The following is a 20,269-nucleotide window of genomic DNA, read 5'->3' as shown; positions in this document are numbered from 1 at the left end:
TATACTCTTACATGAAGATCAATCTAGGTAAAATAGGTTGACGTGCTTGGTGGTTGTAGAGAGGGAATAGTTCTTTTCTGGAACCTTGGTCGGCCGCAGCAATGCGCGGGTGCAATACTAGTTTTAGAAGGTTCAAAAGATCATGGTGACCCGTGCATTGCCATGCGTACGCTCATCTCGAACTCGTTGGCCATTTCGATGCTGAAGGAGGTTGGAGAAGGGGCACAAAGAAGCCATGTGCAAGGCAGAGGAGGAGAGTGCAGCCGCAAAGAAACCTGCTCTCAGTTCACACACGAGACCTTCTCGCTCTTCTCTCGTATATTGAAGAAGTACCCTTAAAAAAGCCCTCACCTCTCCTCCCCTCGCCCCTTCAACATAGTGCTAGACTCCCCTCCCATCACCTGCATGCCCTCCTACCGGACGCCGCCATAAACTGCGTGGAACCACCTCGCCTCCTCTCAGCCACCTACTCCTGTCCCCTCCCCTCGCGTGCTCGCTTGCAAGAGCAAAGCTGGTGGGAAGAATTTATATGATTTTATTTTTACTGGATAGAAGTTTTTTTTTTCTCCCTATAAGAAAAGAAAGAAACCAAAAGAGACTTGCCTTGACACCTCGGTCTAAGGGGTTAGCGAAGGGTCCAGAGGAGACGGCAGTCTGCCAGAGCAGGCATGGCTATGGCGAACACGTAGCTGTTCAGGGCACTCGATGGATCGACTCTTGCGAAAGTTTGCTCAGAAATACAAGAGGGCGAAAGAAGAGGCTGATAAATGGGGCAGCTTGCAAGCACAGTTTCTTGGTCTCTTTGGCAACGCGGTCACAATCCTGGAGAGGTTACCGGTACATTTCATGGCTATGTCTACAATTTATATATATATATATATATTACAATTTGATTTTTGGTTCTGTATTACATATTCTTAGTTTTTTAACACCTTCACACCTTCAACCTCAACCGACGATTCCAACAGCATGTGTGCACGATATGGTTGTAAGGCACAACTAGCATGCGTGGCTGTTGTAGACAGAGCAGGGCTGTACCAGCTGATTGTATGGCTTTTTTAGGCCGTGCGACAGCATGATGGGTGGACATGGGCAGCATGTGACCCTGTAGAGCTGCAGAGAGTGCTGAAGATGGACACACAAAGGTAGCCATACAGCAGCACACCAGGGCGGCAGCTAGGTCACTATAGAGGGTTTTCTGTATGGACAGGAGAAGGGAGAGCATGAGAGTGACGATGCTTATTACCAGGTCAGGTTGTTTTTTGTGTGTTCAAGAAAGGGCAATGCATCTGTGAAGGTGGTGGCGGCTGCATGCATGCAAGGGAGGGAGAAAAAAGGACGCACCCCTTTTTGGCTGAATTTGGGGTGCCCTCTTGAGATGGGTGGTGTGAAGTTGAAGGTGGCTGCCCATGCACATCCCACACTTCTAGGTCATGAGTGCTAGGTGCTTGCCCATGGGCATATACAAGCCTCTTGTGTCCCAAGGGCAGCCCACATTGGGTTAAGGGGCGGTGCCAGGCTTATAACCTAGTGCAACATTTGTACAGAAGTAGTACCTTTTAGGAACATTTGTCGTACGTCGTGACCCCATTGTGAGCCCTCAGTCCAAGCCCCAGGGACACTCAAGCACAAGCTATGTAGGTTAGAGCCATAGAGGTAAGTCTGGAGTCAATCCTCTTAACGCACTTGGAGAATTCATCAGATAAGTGCATGTAGCAGTCAGCCTTAGCAGTAGGTTTGCATCAGAAGCACGTAGTTAGCATATAGGCTAGGAAGGCATGCCTATGGGCAGCCAAAGGCCAGCCCATGGCTGTTTGCCCTAGTTAGCAGCCTGGTTGGGGGACTGTTTACAGCTCTAAACCCCAAGTAGAGCCAGTCGACAGCATGAGGGGACAATCATGACCCTGTGGGCCAGCAAAAGGGCAGCATGGAGGGCTTATAGCAGCAGGACACAGCCAATGGGTAGTCGGCCAGCAGGCTGGGCAGCAGCAGAAGTAAGCGCAGCATTTAATGCTAGCATAAAAAGCTTATTTAGCAATTTTTTGTCCAAAAAAGATCTGGTCTGGCTGACCAGCAGCATATAAGCAGGCACTTGTATTCAAGCATAATTCATTCATTAGAAGTCAAGACATCAAGCAGTTTTCAGTCATCAAATTCAGCATTCAGATTTCTACCTCTCCAGGCAAAACCCTGAAGTTCTCTTCAGCATTCAGCCAGGATATGTGCAGTTCTATAGAGATCATGGACTTGCATAAGTGGCCCAGAAGAGTCTTCTACAGCACCCTTGGATTGGTGGATTCTCAGCCGAGTATGGTCTTCCTTGTCCTTGCGTTGGGCAGTCTTAGACCTTGTTCTAAAGCATTGTACAGTAGTTCTCCAAATAATTAATATAAGCAAATACTCCCACTTGCTTGCAGGGGGGGCCTTTAGTGGGTATTTGGGACCCAATACTATGTCGTCTACTTTGTCTTCTATTCTCTCTCTCTACTCCGAATGGATGCTAAACATCTCACCAAAGTAAAGGTTTAAATAAGGTTTGTTGTGCGTTACCATGATCAACCTCAGTGCATGTAACATTGGTATCAGAGCATCAGGTTGGTGACCCAATTTAGCTACCTAAAGAAGGGAGAGCATCCGGTGGATGGTAAAACTCTGGTCCGGAAAAACCACCTAGGCCTCCACCGAAAAACCACCTAGGCCTCCACCATGTCGGGAGAGACATCGCATCAAAAAGAAAGCTAGCAAGAAGTTATGGAGGCACAAAGCCTCCAAAGCGACACACCAAAAGAAAGTAAGCTTCTGGACAAAAGAGCAGAGAATAATGATGAAGCAAATAAATTCATTGAAGATGCGGCTTGCTACAAAAAAAGAGGAGCCCAAAGAAGGCCCCTCAAATGTGGCAAAAATGTTCTTTGGATTGAAGGAACAAAGAAGAAAAGACGACGAAAGACGTGAAAAAGCAAGAAGAAAAGCTGAAGAAGGGAAAAAAATAAAGAAGAACAGAGACGTGCGGAGGAACGAAGGGATAAGGAAGCCACACACAAGTACGATGAAGACGAGCGCTATGGAGAAGAAGTCGATCGAGAGTTTCAGCAAAGACTCAACTGGGAGGCTATGCAAATCCAGCATCAGCAGCAGACGATGGCACAAATTCTGGCATCCCTCCCCAGGATGGCTCCAAATCCTTCATCCTTCACCACCCCAATCACCGTCGTCATCCGAACTTCATTAAATTTTAGTGAGTATGATGGTAAATGCGATCATGTTGTTGTTACTCAATTTATTCATGACTTTGAAGCACGTTTTCCTTTAGCTAAAATCATGGATCCACAAGACAAAGTCCATGTGGCAGCACCTCAACTCACTGGGGAAGCTGTTACTTGGTGGCAACATTGATCTCAGCTTCACACAGACCCCTTAACAGGCCAATTTCAATTTGATTGGGCTACTTTTGTGGTTGACCTCAAGGCCAGTTTTCTTCCACCATAGTATATGACCAATCTTGAGGGTTAGTTTTACAAACTCACTTAGGGTGGTTCCCTTGTTTTGATCTATTCCAACAAGGTCATTACCATGGCCCAACTGTTGGGTATATTGGAAGAAGATAAGCTAAAACAGCTCATTAGAGGTTTAGGCTCAGTCAGGAATTTTGAGCCTCAGCCTTATGCATGGGCATTGACCCTCGCTTAGAATCATGAACTGATGCTGAACAGAGGTAAGCCCAAGCAAGCACAGTCTAGTCCTAAGCCCTTGCAACAATCCTCTACCCAACAGTCATCTAACCAGGGTAAGGGGGGCTCAGAACAACAAAGACCAAAAGGACCAAAAGAAAAAGTCTCCGGGTCAATCGGGCAATAAGAAAGATTCCACGCCCAAGAAGACTTTTGAGGCTTAATGCTAATGAGTCAATCACCATGAGTTTAATCACCATTTGGAATCCACCATGATTTCTAACAACCTTCCTTGAGCAGACACAGTACAAGGCAGAGAACCGTTGTTTCTTTTGCCACACTGTGGGACACAGGAAGAAGGATTGTACTAAGTGGCAAGCTGAAAAGTTTACCAAGGCACCGACATACATAGTAGTGACCGTAGCATCCCCATCCACACCTCCACCATTAGCCTCTAATGCTGTTTAGCTAGTGCCCGCTTTAAATTCAGTGCAACTAGTGGTATTTGATGATAAGCAAGAGGGTGAGGCTGAGGGACAGCAAAAGGCTCTCATCCGTGCCTATGGCGGACAACAGTTCATTGTTCTCTTCGACATGGGTAGTTTTGAGGATGCCATCTCTCCGCAGTTGGCAAACAAAATAAGACTGTACCTTGGTTCCTTATGAGTTAGTTGTGGACAGGTTACATACACATCTCTCATAAAGCTCAACAGTTTTAGGTTCAAAAGGCAACATTCTAGTGGGATTTCATTGTCTCCCGTCTCTTAGGTGACATGATTCTCGGGATTGAGTGGTTCAGACTGTATGCACCCATTTCTGATTGGAGGTAGAACACTTTTACTATTGTTGAAGGTTTTCCTGAGCCCTTCATGATTCGCGGGGATCGGAGCATTCTTGGAATACCATTCATTTTTCATATTTAGGCCCAACGAGCCATAAGACAAGGAGTAGAGTTTGGGTTGATTTATGTCCGCTCTCAATCTTATGCAGTTCAGACAGCATCCTCAGTGGAGCAAAGGATGGCTGGTCTCCTGTCTCAATATAGCAACATTATGTTGCGAGACGACCTCCCATCCAGTAGACCAGAGGAGCTTTGGCTGCACGAGATAAAGGAAAGAATTAACAGAAGAAAGGGAAAGGGGTTCTGACAAGAACTCCAAGGATAATGACAAGGATAAAGACAAAAGTAGATCTTCTAAAAACAAGGACATTGAGTGTCATTATTGTGGCAAGAAGGGTCATAAATCGCCCCATGTCACAAGAAGAAGCGGGATGAAGAAGCAAAGAACTCTTCTTCTACAGCGGTGTCTCAGACGAAGAAGGATGATGGTATTCTTCTATTAGCAGGTACGTGTACTTGCTCTTGTGACTTCTCAATCGCGGTCGTGGATTGTGGATAGCGGTGCTGCTGCTCACATGACACCCCATCGAGATTGGTTTGAGGACTTCACTGCTAGGACACTCGTGATAAGGAGACTGGTAGCATCTTGGCTCAGGGAGTCCAAGATAGTGGTTTGTACAAGTTGACCGCTTTGCTTTCTTTTGGTTCTTCTTCTGCTCTTTGGCATGCTCGGTTTGGCCATTTGAGCTATTAGCTTCTACAACGAGCTTCGAAGGATGGGTTGGTTGATCAAGGCTCCATTTTCTATTTGTTCCTCTTGTTTACAAGGGAAGCAACACCGAGCCGCCTTTCCGAAGGAGGCGACACAGATCTTCGACGTCATTTACTCTTGTTCATGCAGACTTATGTGGTCCTATGAGTACCGTGTCTTTGAGTAAGGCGTACATGCTCGTGATGGTTGATGACTTCTCCAGATATACTTGGGTCTTCTTTTTGAAGTCCAAGGATGAGGTGTTTCAGCACTTTTGTGATTGGAGAGTTGAGATGGAAAAAGAGAGCGGTTCCTCGGCCAAGGCTCTCAGGACCGACAGGGGGGGTGAGTTTACATCCCAGGAGTTTCAGCAATATTGCAGGACCCATGGCATTCGGAGACAGCTTACTACAGCATATACTCCATCACAGAATGGAGCTGCAGAGAGGAAGAATAGAACCATTATGGAGATGGCCCGTGCTATGCTTGAGCATTCTTCATTACCTCGACGTTTCTGGGCTGAGGCGGCTTCCACTACTGTCTATATTCAGAACAGGTCTCCTACTGCTGCTCTTCCATATAAAACTCCATATGAGGCTTTCCATGGTAAGAAGCTCTCTGTTGTTCATTTCCGTGTATTTGGTTGTTCGGCGTATGCACATGTGCTTAAGGAGGATCGCTCCAAGTTGGACTCGAAGTCTCAGCGCATGACTTTTCTCGGATATAGCACTGTATCCAAGGCATATCGTCTTTATGATTAGCAAGCCGGCAAAGTTGTTGTGAGCCGTGATGTGGTGTTCGACGAGACTCCTACATCTTCAGAGGGGGGTGGTGAGCTTCTTCTTCCCGCGCCTCCTCCTCCTTCTCCTCCCTTTGCTTCTGTTACACCTCCAGCTGTGGATTCTCAGTCAGATGATGATGACTCTTGTCAAATCCTCGTAGGATCACCTTGTAGAACGCTCCTGGTACAAGACTCCAAATGTAACTTGGTTGAACACAATGCTAATCAATACACTTAAATACACTAAGATTTGAAGGACACTTGCTCAAATACAAGAAGTAAATTGCTGAATTGACAAGAGGCACACAATGAGCCGGAACGGCCGACCCCTCCCTTGAGTAAATTGTATTACTAAAGGAGAAATTCAATACATAGCTTCACGGGCATTCATTGCCAAATCCTCCATGCCAATGCATATGAAATTCAGCATTTAGAAAACAATGGTATGTCGATGTAGATCACCAAGGAGCTGCCTTGATGCCCGGCCCGACTTCAGTGCCCATATTCTCTACCATTGGCTCTATGTTCTACCAAGCAAGGTAGCAACATCTTCAAGAGCACATAGGACAAGAGAAATACTACACAGGGCGGCTAATCAAGGAGTCCTGCCCTTCTACTGAGTAAGTAATGACAACACATTGTCCAATTAGCTTACCAGTCTTCATAGAAGTTGTTGCAAGCGGAAGCCTTCGCGTTGGAAGCTTTAGAAGTGTTGATATCTTCGATTTGCCGCAATCCTTCGCGACAAAAGTCTTCAAGAGGATGAAGGGAACCTTGGGAAAGCTTCCCCTATGGTTCAACTTGAGAAAGGAAGGCTGAAATTAGGGTTTTCAGCAAAAAGACCAGAAATTACAGCAAAAATGAGAGCTGTTTTGCTGAATTTCAGTCATTGGGAGTGAGTAGGAGAGTGATTAGCACTTGGAAACACTCTTGGAAGCTTGGAAAACACCCTAGCAAGTTGGGTATGGCTATGGAGAGCTTGGAAATGGAGAGAAATGGTGGAAAAACAGAGTTTTCAACCTCCAAAAATCCTCATGAAGAGAAAACACGAATTTCTCTTAATAAGTAAGTGAATTGGGGTCCAATCAGGTGAAGGGACATGGGGAGATGCCCATTTATGAGTAAAAAGGGAGGATCAGGTCCTGGACATTGAGTCTTGTCCGCCTCGGGACTTCAGTGAGTGTGAACTTGGAAGCGGTCATAATTTATAAGTGATTTTTGGGCGCCCAAACTTTAATGAAATGGGAACGCACTCACTTATAAATATTGGCTAAGTCCTAAGGGCTATTTGAGCCTAGATTGGGTAATACTTACCACCTGTTCACATGCCACACAACCATGTCAGCAGACAGTTTCACACGCACGGTTCACGGGCGGGCGTCCCCTAGCCCGGAACTACACATAGGTCATGCAGGCATGAAAACAGCATGCAATTTCATTTGCAGGCAAGCACATAAAGATGCTATGCAATGCAGCATTGGCATGAGCAATTCCCGTTCATGAAACCATATAAGACCAGGCGTTTCCAGGCAAGTATATGCGATACCAGACCCAGTGGAAAGCCAATCCTCCATGCGTTTCCGGGCATGTACACAAAGGCACAAGTCCCAGCGGAAAGCCAAGTCCTCCAGGCGTTTCCGGGCATGTACACAAAGGCACAAGTCCCAGCGGAAAGCCAAGTCCTCCAGATATTCCGGGCATGATAACATCAAGTCCCAGCGGAATATCATATCCAACTATACAGCATGACACGTGTCAATCACCTGCATAGGCATATTCCATAAGCCATGGACACCAATCCAATATGTACATAGTGTGAAAGCAAGAGTGAACCATTTGGGTGGCCAAATGGTGACATTCCCCCCCGCTTCTAAACAGTTGTCCGCAACTGAAATGCATCCAAATATGTCTGAAGCACATGCGGGCAATCTTTGAAGAACTCTTCATCTACCCATTTAGCATCAATGGAAAGATAGTTCTTAAACTTCACAAGGTAACGCCTGACAACTTTGCCTGCACAGCAAGCTTGCGTTCCTTGTGATACACAATCTGCTCTGGCTGCAAGATCTCCTCAAGCTCATCCACTTGTGGTGGATCCTCAATGACCATTTCACTGGGCTCCGGCCCTACATACTTGCGAAGGAGACTCACATGAAAAGCATTGTGTATGTGCCAATGACTAGGTAATGCCAATCTGAAAGCCACTTCATTGATCTTCTCGATCACTCGAAAAGGTCCATAGTACCTGGTTGCAAGCTTAGGATATGCACCCTCTTTGCCAGGCCTCTTTGCAAGTCTTGCTTTCTCAAATTTCAGCAATACCCAATCATTCTCTTTAACATCCAATTGCCTTCTATGCTTGTCGGCAGCCTTTTTATGCTTGTCTTGTGACCTTGCAATGGCTGTCCGCACTTGAGCAAAAGCAATATCCAAGTCTCTTACATACTCATCAGCTGCAAATATCTCATCCTTTGTGCGAAGGATGGGTGGCAAAACCACCTTACCATAAACAATCTCAAACGGGGCCTTTCCCGTAGATGCATGCACCGTGTTGTTGTATGCAAATTCCACAAGCGGTAAGTACTTCTCCCAAGAAGACTTCTGATCCGCCACATAACATTTCAAGAGATCCAACACGGCTGAATTTGCAGCCTCACTTTGCCCATCCGTTTGAGGGTGATAAGCTGATGAGAAGTCCAATTTGGTGCCCATATTATCAAATAAGGCCCGCCAAAAGAGACTTGTAGTCCTGGGATCTCTATCCCCCACAATGGACTTCGGCATTCCATGATGTTTGAACACTTGTGCAAGATATATTTTAACCATATGCTCAGCTTTGGTGGTCTTTTTGACCGGCAAGAAATGAGCTTGCTTGCTAAACCTGTCCACAATTGTCCAAATTGCATCATTACCCTGTTGGGTACGTGGCAAGTCCATAATGAAATCCATTGTAATACTTTCCCATGGCTGCGTGGGAATAGGCAATGGCTGAAGCAAACCTGGTGCCTTTTACCTGTCAAATTTGACCTTTTGACAGGTGATACATGCACGTACATGTGCCTCTATGTCTTTCCGCATACCTGGCCAAAAGAAATACCGCTCAATCATGTGCATAGTAGGCATTATGCCTCTATGACCAGCATATGGAGGAGCATGGCACTCATCCAAAACCTTTTGCCTCATGTCAGACACTACACATAGGCAATTATCTTTCATGAGATAACCCTCTTTGATCACATATGAGGCATGTGCATGACCAGCCATCAAATCAGCCCAAATAGTGGCAAAATCAGCATCCGTATGATACAAATCACGCATGGTAGACAAGTCCCCATGAGAGGCAACCGAGATAGCTGCTACATACGGCTTTCGTGACAATGCATCAGCCACTACATTCTTCTTTCCCGGGGTGTGCAAGATCTGAAAATGAAACATAGAGAGGAAATTGGCCATCCTCATATGCTTCTCTGACAATTTAGTTTGAGTAAGAAAATATCTCAAACTCTGGTGATCTGTCTTCACAGTGAAATCAGCCCCAAGAAGGTAATGTTTCCATATAGTAAGTGCATGAATTACAGCCAAGAGCTCTTTCTCATAAATGCCAAGAGATAGCTCTGCATCATGCAATCTACGACTCTCATAAGCCACGGCATGTCCCTCTTGATTAAGGACAGCCCCTATGCAATTTCCAGATGCATCACATTCCACACAAAAAGGCTTTTGCAAATCCGGAACGATCAACACTGGACCATGAGTTCTTTCAATGCGAGGAATGCATCTCTCTCTACATTAGTCCATTTGAACACGGCCTTCTTCTTTGTCAAATCATGCAAAGGAGAAGCAATCCATGCAAAGTGCCGAATGAACCTGCGGTAGTAAGAGCATAATCCAAGAAAACTGCGGATCTCATGCACTGAACTCAATTCGGGCCAATTCCGAATTGCATCAATCTTTGCAGGATCCATCCGCACTCCATCTTTGGACACAATATGCCCAAGATAATGTATCTCTGACAAGAAAAACTCACTCTTCTTTGCATTTATGAAGAGTTTATGCTTATGGAGCTCTTCAAAAACAATAGCCAAATGAGCTTTATGCTCTTGTTCGGTCTTCGAGAAGACTAGGATGTCATCAAAAAAGACACCTGTAAATTTCCTGTATCCACGGAATATGCGATCCATCATTCTATTGAATGTAGCCGGGGCATTTGTAAGACCAAAAGGCATAACAAGATACTCATAAAGCCCAAATGCTGTCCTGAAAGCAGTTTTGTGTACATCCTGAGGCACTACACGCACTTGATGATATCCACTCTTGAGATCAATTCGGCTAAAGCATGCCGATCCATCCAACTTGTCAAGGATGTCGTCTATGCGTGGAATCGGAAACCGATTCTTGATGGTAAGCTTATTCAAAGCTCTATAATCCACACACATACGAAAGGATCCATCCTTCTTTTGAACCAAGAGGACGGGTGAACAATATGGAGAAGAGCTTGGCTGAACCAAACCCTTCTCAAGAAGCTCATTCACTTGCTTCATGATCTCCTCTTTTTGGGATGCACTTACACGATAGGCTGGCCTATTAGGTGGTGAGCTACCCGGCACAAGATCAATGCGATGATCTTCCGGTCGTACAGGTGGTAACTCATTTGGTAACTCATCAGCAAAACAATCATTGTGCTCTTGCAAAAATTTCAGCCTATCATTACAAAGAGTGTTTACATGTACATTAGTTTTCTCAATAGGATCTCGTACAAAAATCAAGTACGCAAAAACACTCTTTTTCATTACTTTCTTAATTTGTACATGAGATACAAGGGGAATGGTATCACCCTCTTCACCAGCATCAATTACATGTTCTCGGCCTTTATGCATGAAGGTGATCCTGTTAGTCTTGTAAGCCTTGCACGGATCAATACGTGTATGCCAAGGCTTTCCAAGCAATACATCAGAGCCATTCAAAGACGCCACAAGAAAATCCTCATGATCCACATAGCCTTGAATGTGTATGCGCAACTTGCCAAAAATAGGCATGACCTGCACTTCTCTACCAACAAAGGCAGCCCCTGCTTCAATTTGAGGACCCATGTCCTCCACTTCAATACCCAAAGTAGCTGCCATCTGAGTGGATATGAAATTCTCCGATGCACAATCATCAAACATGAACAAAGCAGGTTGATCTTTGAGCTGTCCCCAAGCTTTACATACAACCCTATCTTTGCTATCATGTGAAGTGTTGCCCTGCACATCCGGAACCATATGCACATTAGGCTTCGGTACATTAGCATTTTCAGCTTTGTTCTTCTTATTTGGGCATGCTCTTGCCATGTGCTCAGTGCTGCCACAAGTAAAGCATTTGCCTTCACGTATATATTGCTCCTTCTTCTCAGCACTAAGACCAAAGTTTGCCGGCTTATAAGGGCGCTTGTTAGCAAACTTATTTTCAGCTTTTGGACCTGATTTGGCTTGGTTTTGGTCCCTTTTAGGTGGCTGTCCATCATTTTGCAGGTTTTGGACAGCCCTCTCTTTGCCTTGAAATGAGGGTTTAGCCTTATTGGATCGACTCAATTTGAGTTCCAATTGCTCGGTGGCGGTGGCGGCTGCGATTAATTGGTGTAAGGTATGACCAGGATACATTTGTAATCCCGCTTTGTACACGGGTTGCAATCCCGATTGGAACCTTCTCTTCCTTTCCGCCTCGGTGACATGCATAAATGGAGACACCTCCAAGAGCACTTTCCAAAACTTTTGTACATATGCATTTACCGATTCTCCCTCATTTTGCTTTACCCAATCCCACTTCATTGTTATCTCATTCAATGCATTGGGAGGCAAGAATTGAGCATAGAACCTCTCCTTGAACTCTTCCCATGATCTAACAGGATTCGGTGAGAGCTTCTCCGTGAGCCACCAATGGGCAGCAGTGCCTTTCATGAACATGCTTACATGCCGGATCATGGATTTCTGAGTGAAATCCTCATCACTGAAAGCAATATCAAACTGGGCAATAAAAGCAAGTGCCTTTGATGCATCATACTCTCCATGATATGTGTCAAACTTCACAGATTTGTCTCCGGCTTTGAAGTCACGAGACTTTGATGCATGTGTGTGCATCTCAACATGTTTTCCCCCATGTTTGTCCATTGGGACAACTCCTGTGACTAGCATCATTTTTGGACCAAAAGGTGATGCATAAGGCATAGATACATGTGCCCTGTAAGCATGAGGCATGGCTGGCCCCTCAACATGCATTGATACATTTTCAGCCATAGCTTCTCCCTCACGAGCACACTCGAAGGCATGAGTGGCATGAGAGATACGCGGAATACCTGCACCAACAGAAAATTGCAGCCCATGTTGCATGTGTTGTGCATGTACATTTTCAGCCGGCAATGGCATTTGACATACATTTTGACCACTGCCATAAACATTGTATCCTTCACGGGCTACATGAGATATTCCTGCATGGCGTGAAGTCACTGATTGTTCCTCTCCCATCGCATGGAGGTTCATCCTCTTAGACATAACTTCTTGTTCGGGCACTTGTGGGGATTCCAAGACATGTGGGATGGTTGCCTTTTCTGCATAGGCATCCTCGGTACGAGCCAAGTATGCACGTGCTGCATCCCTCGGTTGCATGTGCAACTCTTGAGCAATCATTGCCATTGCATGATCCATATAAGATTCAGCTTTCATGGCCTTCAAACGATCATGTACCAATGGATCCTCGCGGCGATAGAGATTCAATTCTTCTTGTTGTGCATGGAGAAGAGCCTGCATACGAGTAAGTTCAGCTCTCAAGACTATGGACTCTTCTTCTTGCATCTTCTCTTTGCCACGAGACGGTTGTCCCACATATTCATGTTCCCTATTGTGCACCACATGAGTTTGCTCATCGTGTAAAGCATTGGAGGCATGCATTTCATTGTCCCTGCCACTTGTATTAGCATCTCCAACATTCATTGTATGGCTGTCCATAATGTTCTAAGTGTAGAGATAGCTAGTGTTCACGGTGATCGTCTCTCACGATAGAAGTGAAAGAGAACCGTATGCTCTGATACCAATGTAACTTGGTTGAACACAATGCTAATCAATACACTTAAATACACTAAGATTTGAAGGACACTTGCTCAAATACAAGAAGTAAATTGCTGAATTGACAAGAGGCACACAATGAGCCGGAACGGCCAACCCCTCCCTTGAGTAAATTGTATTACTAAAGGAGAAATTCAATACATAGCTTCACGGGCATTCATTGCCAAATTCTCCATGCCAATGCATATGAAATTCAGCATTTAGAAAACAATGGTATGTCGATGTAGATCACCAAGGAGCTGCCTTGATGCCCGGCCCGACTTCAGTGCCCATATTCTCTACCATTGGCTCTATGTTCTACCAAGCAAGGTAGCAACATCTTCAAGAGCACATAGGACAAGAGAAATACTACACAGGGCGGCTAATCAAGGAGTCCTGCCCTTCTACTGAGTAAGTAATGACAACACATTGTCCAATTAGCTTACCAGTCTTCATAGAAGTTGTTGCAAGCGGAAGCCTTCGCGTTGGAAGCTTTAGAAGTGTTGATATCTTCGATTTGCCGCAATCCTTCGCGACAAAAGTCTTCAAGAGGATGAAGGGAACCTTGGGAAAGCTTCCCCTATGGTTCAACTTGAGAAAGGAAGGCTGAAATTAGGGTTTTCAGCAAAAAGACCAGAAATTACAGCAAAAATGAGAGCTGTTTTGCTGAATTTCAGTCATTGGGAGTGAGTAGGAGAGTGATTAGCACTTGGAAACACTCTTGGAAGCTTGGAAAACACCCTAGCAAGTTGGGTATGGCTATGGAGAGCTTGGAAATGGAGAGAAATGGTGGAAAAACAGAGTTTTCAGCCTCCAAAAATCCTCATGAAGAGAAAACACGAATTTCTCTTAATAAGTAAGTGAATTGGGGTCCAATCAGGTGAAGGGACATGGGGAGATGCCCATTTATGAGTAAAAAGGGAGGATCAGGTCCTGGACATTGAGTCTTGTCCGCCTCGGGACTTCAGTGAGTGTGAACTTGGAAGCGGTCATAATTTATAAGTGATTTTTGGGCGCCCAAACTTTAATGAAATGGGAACGCACTCACTTATAAATATTGGCTAAGTCCTAAGGGCTATTTGAGCCTAGATTGGGTAATACTTACCACCTGTTCACATGCCACACAACCATGTCAGCAGACAGTTTCACACGCACGGTTCACGGGCGGGCGTCCCCTAGCCCGGAACTACACATAGGTCATGCAGGCATGAAAACAGCATGCAATTTCATTTGCAGGCAAGCACATAAAGATGCTATGCAATGCAGCATTGGCATGAGCAATTCCCGTTCATGAAACCATATAAGACCAGGCGTTTCCAGGCAAGTATATGCGATACCAGACCCAGTGGAAAGCCAATCCTCCAGGCGTTTCCGGGCATGTACACAAAGGCACAAGTCCCAGCGGAAAGCCAAGTCCTCCAGGCGTTTCCGGGCATGTACACAAAGGCACAAGTCCCAGCGGAAAGCCAAGTCCTCCAGATATTCCGGGCATGATAACATCAAGTCCCAGCAGAATATCATATCCAACTATACAGCATGACACATGTCAATCACCTGCATAGGCATATTCCATAAGCCATGGACACCAATCCAATATGTACATAGTGTGAAAGCAAGAGTGAACCATTTGGGTGGCCAAATGGTGACACCAAACCTGCAAAACAAACCAAGCAACGTGAATTGGGAGTTGCTGAGACCGGGGCTCTCTCAGCGGCCTCCTTCTTGTGTTGAGGAGCGGGCCAGACAGCCGCTCATCTGGAGCCCAGCGGTTCGCACGGAGCAGGGTCATATGCTGGGTTCTCGGCCTCGTCTAGCCTGGGGACCTTTAGCGGCAGGCCCAGCTCGTAGTTCTGGAGACTAGCAGGCTTTCTGCAGTCTACCAGAAGAGATCCAGGTGGAGAGGCTGAGTCACTTCAGAGGGGGGTTGATTATGAGGGATGATATACAGGAGGCACTCACAGAGGAGTGGTTCACGCCTCTCGAGCCAGTGGCCCCACGGTGGATGGGAGCCTTTACACAGTTGGAGATCCTGATTGCTGTCAGAGCTAGCACTGAGGATGGCAGATGCCTCTACTATGAGATTCAGGATGAGGGCAGACTCCAGAGAGTGGAGGTGGAGTCGCCTTTGGTTGCAGAGTGCACCTTTCAGAGGATTCGGGTAGTGGCCGCCGCTTCTCGGAAGTGGCATATTGACCCCGACCCTGCTGATGTGCTCCCGGATTGGTGCATATGGGCATATGCAGCGCGCCCCTTGGCCCGGCTACAGTGGGACCCCGGGGAGTACGAGTGGCATGATCCTTATGCATCCCTTGAGGCCACAGAGATCACCTTTTTCCAGTATACTGTTCGGCTGGGGCGGCATATTTTGACGGCGAGGAGGACGGTTTCTCCAGCGGCAGCGGGGCATTGGCGACTACAGGGAGTTCCTGGAGGATTTCTGGGCTCGGCTCTGGGCTAGTCGGCAGGCCCGCAGGATCTCGGCTTTTCAGTGGCTGGTCGCCCACAGGGGCTCAGCAGTTGGCACTTGGCTTGTTTACAGCGGTCTTCCGGCGGCCTGCGTCCGATGCGGCCACCCTATGGAGACACAGAGACATTGCCTTTGGGACTGCCCTCAGGCACAGCAGATTTGGCTGCGGATGCTGCGTATTCTGGCCCCCCTCTCTCCAGAGGGTATGTTTACGTGGGGTGCCGCTGCTTGGTCGACTTCGTCAGGGCCTGCTATGGGCTATGAGATGGAGCAGGGCAGTCAGGCCATCAGATTTATTAGGGGCCAGCCTCGCCTGGTTCCGGCACCGGATTTCTCGTCCGCCAGCTGGACACAGGAGAGGGATTTACGATGGGAGCTCCTCAGCAGCCTCACCATCTGGTTCACCTGGAGGGCCCGGTGCTTTACGGCCTTTGAGGGGAGATTGGAGCCACCAGCAGAGACTTTACGGGGGATTTGGCAGGAGTTGATCCACACCTTGCGAGGACAGTACGACCGCATCCGGGGAGACTCGGATGAGGCGATCTTACGGCGCCAGGCCTTTCACACCACTTGGCGCTGTGGCCCTTTCTACACCTTACACACGGGATTCTCCCGTTGGCACTACAGGCCACCTGTTTGGCTCTTCCCCCCCCCTATTGTATGATTTAGCCGCTCAGTTCTTTGTACTGATGCTTGTATTTTGCAGCACCTAGGGAGAGTCTCCCGGGCTGCCATATTCGCTGCTCTATCTCTCTTAGGAGCAGGAGAGATCTTTTGTAGCCCTACGGGCGTTTTTATATAACTAATGAAAGCATCTTTTCTCGGGGATTAAAAAAAAACCAAGCAACGTGAAGGGGGTGTAGGTCTGACTCACCTCCCAACCTTGACAGCCGTGGGCAAGCCCACAAGTCTTGGCTGTCCCCACCGAGCCACGAGCTGAGCTAACTAGTTGGACGTGCCGACCAATCTCTACCTCGTGACGTCCCATACCGCCACGAATCTACCCTCGCGGGCCTCGAGATTGCTGCCGGCCTTGGCTGCAGAAAGCAGGTGCACGTTTGCACTAGATCTAGGCTCCTGACCATAGAGCTCTCACAAATACAAGTGAGACTCTATGAACTATTGACTAACCTTGGCCACTTTTATAGGCTCTTGGCCGATCACCGGGTGTCCACACTTGGGCGCCCGCCCGTCCATACTTGGGTGCCCGCCCGTTAGTCTATCCCTAGTCCAGCTCGCCAATCACCTTGCCTAGCTCCAAGCTTCCCCAAGCCTCGAATCTAGTCTTGTGTGCGTGTCACCAATTGGCCGACCATTTGGTCCATCTCCAGATTTGTGTCTCGTTCACTTGAGGCCAGGACGATGTCTCATGTGAAGGGGCCAGTATTTTTGCATAACATGGACGGGAGCCAGACTGGTGCCACCCATGTGTTAGCAAGACGGTGTTGTATGGACGGGAGCCAGACTGGTGCCACCCGTGTATGACCTGGACTGTGTTCTATCCATGGGATTGTCACGCCATGGAAGAGCCAGTATTTGTGCCGTGTCTTGCCTATGGGATTGTCACTCCATAGGGGGGCTCATGCCTGGATCTGTGTCTTACCTATGGGACTGTCACTCCATAGGAAGACCGGGATTTATGTTTTCTGTCATGCCATTTTTGTGCCCGACAGATGTTTTGTACTTGTTCCATGAACGGGAGATATGTCCATGATACTATTTGCACATGCACTCATGTTTTGCATGTTTGAAACTGTTCTCACATGACTTGTATTTTTGTGTTTGCCTGTTTGACGTGCCACTTACTGAGCAGGGACGCCTGCCAGTGAGTCGTGAAGTTTGCTCTGTCTTCTGACGAGTTTTGTTGCGTGTGAACAGGTGGTAAGTGTATTGCAATCGTTTGTTTAATAGTTTTATTTCTAACCTTTCATTTTATAAGGTTGTTAGTTCACATTCATTTAAAAGTGGGCACCCATTATGGGCACCCACATATGGGCCAAGGTGGGGAGGGAAACCCCCACACTTAACCCTTTATGTGTGTGGGGGTGGGTGCATGGCCACCTACCCACACCACACCTTGAAGCTGGCTGCCCCCATGCAAGCGTGGGGAGCCGGCCAGCTGTGGTCGTGTAACTCCTCTCCAACACCTACAAAGAGGCGACCACCCTCCTGCTCACCCTCAGACGATTGTGCGCCTCCTCCTCCTCAGGCTGCGCTACCTCCACCTCCACAAGCAGACGACTGCGCATGCTCTCTAGCAGGCGGCTGTCTCCTTTCCATCGGCGGCTGCTCCTCCTCCTTTGCAAGCGGCTGTTTTCTCCAGCAGGCGGCTGTACCTCTTTTCCATCGGCGGCTGCTCCTCCTCCCATAGAGGCGGCTGTACCTCCTCTGCTGGCGGCTGTGCCCCCTCCCCATAGGCGGCTACAGCCAGGTGTCTCTTGCCCATACAAGTGGCTGCAGCAGGCGACTTCTGCACTCTCCAGGTGGCAGCACCTCCCATAGCAAGCTGCGCCTCCTCATCGTCTCCTTTGCAGGCGGCTACGCTGCCGTCTCCTCCACAGCAGGCGGTTGTGCTCCTTTGCAGGCGGTTGCGCCTCCCTTCCATAGGCAGCATCTCCCTTGTGCTCCTTTGCAGGAGGGACCCCTCCCTTCCATAGGCAGCATCTCCCTTCTTCAGGTGGCTACACCTTCCCCACAGGCAGCTACTCCTCATCCTCCCCGACAGGCTGCTGTGTCCTGGTGTCCACCTCTAGTAGCTGCACACAGACACCTCGGGTATTTGTCTTCCATTTGCGAGCTACAAGTAAGTGAATTCAGATTTAAGTAAAGAACTTTGTTGTAAATCTGACAAAGGATTCTCTCTCTACTGCTAACACCCGTTCGGTGCTGGATAGTCCAAGCTTTTGGAGAACCACGGTCCAAAGGTGCCGAGATCGGGAGAGCCAGGCGTTAGTACGGGGGCGCCTGTTTGTGCGTGGTCCTGGAACACCAGTGGGGCGCTCTCCGCGGATTCCAGTGAAGGCACAAGATCGAAGGGACTGGACCACTGAAGTGGTCGCTCTCCTTCGAACATCTACTTCGAGCCTCTTGTTTGGTATTGTATTCATCTCAGTTGTACATGGACATCATTTGGTTCATTGAACCCATGGAGCATTGTATTTGTTAAATACTCCCAATAATATATCATATATCGAGGGGAGGGGTCGGCCTGTTCCGGCCCCAGTGCTGGTGTCCATCTATCAACATTTCATTTCATTTCAATTTTCAGTTGTTATTAAGTTGTCCATTTCAAATTGTGATGTTTAAGTTGTGCTATTACGCGTATGGGTGTCCAACGGAGTCTATTCCCACTTGACCCGCTTCTAGCACACTTAACACAATGGACAGCCAAGGCAACCCTTTGGAAGTGCCTAATTCAAGGGGCCCATCAAGTGCCTCGCGTGGTTCTGATGCCTACAAGGAAGGCACAAGCCCCTTGAAAGGGTAAATGATAGTGATTCAAAGGGACAACTGTCTCGAGGAAAGACAGTCATGCAAGAAGAAGAGCCTGATGCAATGAGAGCTGAATTGGAGCATATGAGAAAGCTTTTGCAGGCACAAGAGCAAGAGCTGAAATTTTTGCATGAAGATCCCCATGTGCAAAGTGCCATTGAAGCAAGGAAAGCCGATGCAATGGTAGATGTGACTTTTGAGTCCATGGCACGGGAAGTGGCAAGAAGCCAAGGGGGGAAGTGGGCAAGAAGCCAAGGGAGTTGGCACTTTCTTACCTCCTCCGCAAAGGTGACATCAAAGAGGGGGAAGATGGCGAGCTGAAATTCAAAAATCCACCTCGCTTGAAGCATGGAGATTCCGCATCTCAAAGATTGAGGTCTTTTATGCAAAGGGAAGAGGTGACAGTCACCTCTCGTCATGCATCTTCTCCACAAGGCACAAAGCCTGACAGGTATATGTATGCTAGTGCTCATGGAGGGCATGATGGTCACATGCATTTAAGACATGTATCCCATGGTAGGGATGACAGGTTTGCCACTAGAAGAGCTTTGCCTTGTGAGTTGTCTCATGGAGAGACATTGCCTTATGCAGGAAAGTCACATGCATCTGATTCTCGAGTTCATGGAGCACATGCCACCGTGCTTCATGAAACTTCCAAGATGGCCCATGGAGCCCATGCAGCCCATGCAGATAGGGCTGCCCCGTTGGATAAGGGGAAAAGAAAAAGAGAGGACCATGAGCCTCATGCCAGAAAGCTCAAGGAATTTAAAGCAGGTGACAAGTCTATTAAGTTTGACGTTTTTCATGGAGAGCATGATGCTTCCAAAGTGTTAGCATTTGTGGCACAGTTTGATATTGCTTTTAGTGATGAGGACTTCACTGAGAAGTCTAAAGTACGTCATGCTAGCATGTTCTTGAAGGGGACAGCTGCGCATTGGTGGATCACTGAAAAGATCACCAAGGACCCCATTTGCACCTGGAAGGAGTTTAAGGACAGATTCTATGCTCAGTTTTTGCCACCAAATGCAGAGCAAACTCTCACCCAAAAGTGGGATAGACCTGAGCAAAGAGATAATGAAAGTGTACAACAGTATGTCAACAAGTTTTGGAAAGTGTTGCCGGAGGTAACTCCTTTTATGCAAATCACTGAGGATGAAAGAAAGAGGAAGTTTCGCTCCGGATTGCAACCA

At 47.4% G+C, this 20,269-nt stretch overlaps 1 protein-coding gene across 8 annotated transcripts in view; it reads left to right on the top strand.

Annotated features, from left to right (window-relative positions):
- The first annotated feature begins 56 nt into the window (after positions 1-56).
- Positions 57-20,269, top strand: part of LOC147619462 (Pentatricopeptide repeat (PPR) superfamily protein) — a 46,233-nt gene continuing 26,020 nt past the window's right edge. For 2 of the 8 annotated variants that reach the window (XR_015261870.1, XM_086773131.1), the window contains exon 1: positions 59-837. Coding sequence is in view for 6 of the 8 variants with exons in the window: in XM_086773131.1 (XP_086629257.1) it covers positions 530-837 (308 nt within the window). In the remaining 2 variants the exon portion in view is untranslated. Of the gene's footprint in view, positions 838-20,269 lie in introns of all 8 variants that reach the window. The other 6 variants (XM_086773135.1, XM_086773136.1, XM_086773132.1 and 3 more) reach the window with 5 other exon arrangements.

This window comes from Cibotium barometz, chromosome 33, assembly GCF_041138505.1.
Source record: "Cibotium barometz isolate CiBa-2024 chromosome 33, ASM4113850v1, whole genome shotgun sequence".
Taxonomy (NCBI): Eukaryota; Viridiplantae; Streptophyta; class Polypodiopsida; order Cyatheales; family Cibotiaceae; genus Cibotium; species Cibotium barometz.
This window is presented reverse-complemented; position numbering and strand designations above follow the sequence as displayed.